Source organism: Littorina saxatilis, linkage group LG16 (genome assembly GCF_037325665.1).
Source record: "Littorina saxatilis isolate snail1 linkage group LG16, US_GU_Lsax_2.0, whole genome shotgun sequence".
Lineage (NCBI taxonomy): Eukaryota > Metazoa > Mollusca > Gastropoda > Littorinimorpha > Littorinidae > Littorina > Littorina saxatilis.
Window position 1 is genome coordinate 311,544 of NC_090260.1, and position 6,000 is coordinate 317,543.

General features: G+C 41.4%; 1 protein-coding gene across 1 annotated transcript in view; it reads left to right on the forward strand.

The window, feature by feature from the left end:
• Positions 1–4,522, forward strand: part of LOC138951422 (transient receptor potential cation channel subfamily M member-like 2) — an 88,914-nt gene extending 84,392 nt beyond the window's left edge. Inside the window, exons 6-7 of the mRNA XM_070323029.1 lie at positions 3,988–4,175; positions 4,518–4,522. Coding sequence (XP_070179130.1) covers positions 3,988–4,175; positions 4,518–4,522 — 193 coding nt within the window. The remainder of the gene's footprint in view (positions 1–3,987; positions 4,176–4,517) is intronic.
• Positions 4,523–6,000: the final 1,478 nt, after the last annotated feature.

A 6,000-nucleotide genomic window follows, 5' to 3' on the forward strand; every position in this document is an offset into this window, starting at 1 on the left:
GAGACTAAGAAAGAGAGAGAGAGAGAGACTAAGAAAGAGAGAGAAAGAGAGACTAAGAAAGAGAGAGAGAGACTAAGAACTAGAAAGAGAGAGAGACTAAGAAAGAGAGAGAGAGAGACTAAGAAAAAGAGAGAGAGAGACTAAGAAAGAGAGAGAGACTAAGAAAGAGAGAGAGAGAGATAGACTAAGAAAGAGAGAGAGAGACTAAGAAAGATAGAGAGAGAGAGACTAAGAAAGAGAGAGAGAGAGACTAAGAAAAAGAGAGAGAGAGACTAAGAAAGAGAGAGAGACTAAGAAAGAGAGAGAAACTAAGAAAGAGAGAGAGAGACTGAGAGACTAAGAAAGAGAGAGAGAGAGAGAAACTAAGAAAAAGAGAGAGAGAGAGAGAGACTAAGAAAGAGAGAGAGAGAGAGACTAAGAAAGAGAGAGAGAGAGACTAAGAAAGAGAGAGAGAGACTAAGAAAGAGAGAGAGAGAGACTAAGAAAGAGAGAGAGGGAGACTAAGAAAGAGAGAGAGAGACTAAGAAAGAGAGAGAGAGAGAGACTAAGAAAAAGAGAGAGAGACTAAGAAAAAGAGAGAGAGACTAAGAAAGAGAGAGAGAGAGACTAAGAAAGAGAGAGAGAGACTAAGAACTAGAAAGAGAGAGAGACTAAGAAAGAGAGAGAGAGAGACTAAGAAAGAGAGAGAGAGACTAAGAAAGAGAGAGAGACTAAGAAAGAGAGAGAAACTAAGAAAGAGAGAGAGAGACTAAGAAAGAGAGAGAGAGAGAGAGACAAAGAAAGAGAGAGAGAGAGACTAAGAAAGAGAGAGAGAGAGACTAAGAAAGAGAGAGAGAGAGAGACTAAGAAAGAGAGAGAGAGAGACTAAGAAAGAGAGAGAGAGAGACTAAGAAAGAGAGAGAGAGAGAGACTAAGAAAGAGAGAGAGAAAGAGAGACTAAGAAAGAGAGAGAGACTAAGAGAGAGAGACTGAGAAAGAGAGAGAGAGAGACTAAGAGAGAGAGAGAGGCTAAGAAAGAGAGAGAGAGAGACTAAGAAAGAGAGAGAGAGACTAAGAAAGAGAGAGAGAGAGACTAAGAAAGAGAGAGAGAGAGACTAAGAAAGAGAGAGAGAGAGACTAAGAAAGAGAGAGAGAGAGAGAGACTAAGAAAGAGAGAGAGAGAGACTAAGAAAGAGAGAGAGAGAGACTAAGAAAGAGAGAGAGAGAGACTAAGAAAGAGAGAGAGAGAGAGACTAAGAAAGAGAGAGAGAGAAAGAGAGACTAAGAAAGAGAGAAAGAAAGAGAGACTAAGAAAGAGAGAGAGAGAGAGAGAGAGAGAGACTAAGAAAGAGAGAGAGAGAGACTAAGAGAGAGAGAGAGACTAAGAAAGAGAGAGAGAGAAAGACTAAGAAAGAGAGAGAAAAAGAGACTAAGAAAGAGAGACAGAGAGAGAGAGACTAAGAGAGAGAGACAAAGACAGAGACTAAGAGAGACAGACAAAGAGAGAGAGAGACAGACAGAGAGAGAGACAGACAGAGAGACAGAGAGACAGAGACAGACAGTCAGATAGACAGACAGTCAGATAGACGGATAGACAGATAGACGGATAGACAGATAGACAGACAGACAGACAGACAGAGCAACTGACAACAGACATACAGACAGAGAGATACGGACAGACAGACAGAGAGACAGACAGTCTCTTGGAGACAAACAGGCAGACAGACACTGTTCCGCCGCTTTGGTAATTATGGGTGTAGCAGAACCCGCGCCGTCGGCAGAGGGATAGTTACAATCACTACTACTCTTTAAAAGTATGGGTTTGTGTGAACCCGCGCCATCGGTAGTGTTTATGTAAATTATCATAATCAATTAATTTTAATGTTTTGTCATGTACACACTAAAAATTTGCAGACAGAGAGCAAATTAGGTGTGTGAGAGATACTTAAAATTTCAAAACGATACCTTTAATGGTTCCAGAGTTACAATGATTTTAGTGTGTCTCTGGGTACAGGTGAACCCAGGAAGCACGGCAAAGGTTAAATTCCTTCAGAGGCGCAGTCAGTGTTTCAACTTCTTTGTCGATATATTTCTCTGGTGGACGTGTTGAACTGCCAAATATTAGATTGTTTTCAATGTCAGTAACCACTTCTCGGGAAAGTGATCAATCGAATGTTATGGTCCACAAAAACTTGCTTCATATTTTATTTTTAAGGACTACTTGTATTTGCCTTTATTTTTATGGCGCACATTTTGTGCCCCACATTTTGTTTTGGCCTTCATTTTGTGGTCCACAAACTGGAAATGTGCCCCACAAATTTGTGGGCTTATTTGTTGGATTAATGACATCGAAGGATAATCGGACCCTATTGCTACGCTGAAAAAACACTAGCTGTTAATTCTGTTGGACACGTGGGGGAATTCGGGGGCTGTGATTGGATGGTCTCTTCCGAACATCAAAGCATAATGCTACGGAAGTCGGCCATTTTTGCCAATATCCAAAAGCATATTGGCAATACCAAAGACGCATGGTTCCGGTTTACCCATCTGTACCACACGATGTTAGCAATCAACAACAGCATACACTGACAACTTGAAATTCTTCTCGGGAATTTTTTTCAGCTTTAAAAATGTCGATAACATACCCTTTTCTGCTAACTTCCCGATGGAACAGGACTAAATCAATTATTTTCTGTCCCTAAACACCACAAAATGCCCAAAGTCGAAAGATGTAGTACAAACAGGGGAGTAAAACGGAACAGCCGTTTTTGTGTGCCTGTGTCAGTTGCCGACTGACACAAACTTTCGCATTCGGCTTTTCTTGTTTCGTAACTCCCCACTAAATACCCCAGTTCCCCTCTGAAGTATTGATGTACAACCCATGCCACTAACATTAATGTAGTCGTTTATAACTGAAGTTGAAAAATTCGCTTCATGACGAGACAAGTATAAATGCTCACCCAAACTGAAAACTTCGCTGCCGTCTGCTTGCATTGTACGGATTAGCTGTTATCTTCTCCTCCCCTTGTTGCATCCTAGTTCTTCAGTTGTTTCTAGTTGTCCGTTGATGTTGTGTTTTGGTCTTCTTCATAAGTAGTCTTGCTTAACCCTTTCGCTGCCAATCAAAACTTCCTGACTGCCAGGGAATATTGGAGTTCGGGGTGTAATAATTCACAAAAAATTCTAGCTCCAAACTGGCAGTAGGTAGAAAAGTAAAACCTATGTTATTTTTAAAAGAAATTCAACCAAGAATCTGTTTTTAGTATCTAATCATGGAAATAATGCACAAGTGCAGGACGGGTATACCCGTCCTAAGGCAGTCAAGGGGTTAAAATTAAAAAAAACTCAAACTTCTTTTTGTTGTAATCGAATGAACTAATAAAAATCTGTTTAACAGCTGTGTTGTCAAATCGAGTTTTTTTTCCAAAGTCAGTGTGGCACCTGCGCAAAACTAATGCGCATAAGAAACGGCGTCTGCTATCAAAACCTGAGATCAACGCATCGACGCAAAAATTGTCATTTTGTAAGTTTGGAACAACAAATCAAGGTCAGAACAGCTATATAATCGCTATAGACGAGTCGCATTATACTTGTTCGAGTCTAAATATCGGACCCGATAGCTACGCTGAAAACACAATAACTGTTAATTATGTGCTTATGCTTAACCTGCTCTAACTATAGGTTCAAGTGATGAAAATGACGTCATTTTGGGAATGTCATCATCGCTTGTGACCAGACTTAAGTCAGTGATGTCACCCTCTTCGTTTCATGGTCAGCCATGAAACAGAGGCGAGATGGGATAGCTGTCTGTGTGCCTTTTGTGGCGTGTACAGCGACGTTGTTCGTTCATTGATATGTGTGTACAATGACGTTGTACGTTAGCTTAATGGGTAGTGTAACGTTGTACGTTAATGGTTAATGTGCGGATACTATTGTATTTAATATTAATGTGTGCACTATGACGTTGTACGTCAATGTGTGCGTGCTATGACGTTGCACACTGTGCAGCGCGACATTTCAAGACGTGGAGGACGAGGCAGAACGCCACCAGGCCTGGCAATACTGTCAGCTGGTTCAGGAATACAAGCACCGTTCCCTCCTGCCCCCTCCCTGCAACATCCTGCGTCTTCTGATCACCCCTGTTATCAACCTCTGCGCCAAGCCTTGTCCGAGAGACACGGATACCAGCCTGAAAGGTATGTGTCTCTGCGCCTTGACGGTTTTTCTACCTCATCTAAGTGGTGTATTGCTTGATCGTGCCGGAAACAAGCTCATGTAAAACACATTACATAAAGCAATGTTAAAAAAGTCAGTCCATGTATTGAACACCAAATAAAGATGTATCTAACCTGAACACCCTAGATCAGTCTTCGCCGAGATATCGAGCCCGTTATGACTGACTCTCACCAAACAACTGAGACAGCACTGACTTGTCTGTGTACAGCATGACGTATACTACAACTGTGACAGCACTGACTTGTCTGTACACAGCATAACGTATACTACAACTGTGACAGCACTGACTTGTCTGTACACAGCATAACGTATACTACAACTGTGACAGCACTGACTTGTCTGTACACAGCATAACGTATACTACAACTGAGACAGCACTGACTTGTCTGTACACAGCATAACGTATACTACAACTGAAACAGCACTGACTTGTCTGTACACAGCATAACGTATACTACAACTGAAACAGCACTGACTTGTCTGTACACAGCATAACGTATACTACAACTGAGACAGCACTGACTTGTCTGTACACAGCATAACGTATACTACAACTAAGACAGCACTGACTTGTCTGTACACAGCATAATGTATACTACAACTGAAACAGCACTGACTTGTCTGTACACAGCATAACGTATACTACAACTGAAACAGCACTGACTCACTGACTTGTCTGTACACAGCATAACGTATACTACAACTGGGACAGCACTGACTTGTCTGTACACAGCATAATGTATACTACAACTGGGACAGCACTGACTTGTCTGTACACAGCATAACGTATACTACAACTAAGACAGAACTGACTTGTCTGTACACAGCATAACGTATACTACAACTGAAACAGCACTGACTTGTCTGTACACAGCATAACGTATACTACAACTGAAACAGCACTGACTTGTCTGTATACAGCATACCGTATACTACAACTGAGACAGCACTGACTTCTCTGTACACAGCATAACGTATACTATAACTGAGACAGCACTGACTTGTCTGTACACAGCATAACGTATACTATAACTGAGACAGCACTGACTTCTCTGTACACAGCATAACGTATACTATAACTGAGACAGCACTGACTTCTCTGTACACAGCATAACGTATACTATAACTGAGACAGCACTGACTTCTCTGTACACAGCATAACGTATACTAAAAAAAAAGACAGCACTGTCTTGTCTGTGTACATCATATACTACAGCTAAGACAACACTGACTTGTCTGTGTACAGCATAACGTATACTTCATCTGAGACAGCACTGACTTGTCTGTACACAGCATAACTTATAATACAACTGAGACAGCACTGACTTGTCTGTACACAGCATAACGTATACTACAACTGAGACAGCACTGACTTGTCTGTACACAGCATAACGTATACTACAACTAAGACAGCACTGACTTGTCTGTACACAGCATAACGTATACTACAACTGAGACAACACTGACCTGTCTGTACACAGCATAACGTATACTACAACAGGGACAGCACTGACTTGTCTGTGTACAGCATAACGTATACTACAACTGAGACAGCACTGACTTGTCTGTACACAGCATAACGTATACTACAACTGAGACAGCACTGACTTGTCTGTACACAGCATAACGTATACTACAACAGGGACAGCACTGACCTGTCTGTACACAGCATAACGTATACTACAACTGAGACAGCACTGACCTGTCTGTACACAGCATAACGTATACTACAACTGAGACAGCACTGACTTGTCTGTACACAGCATAACGGATACTACAACTGAG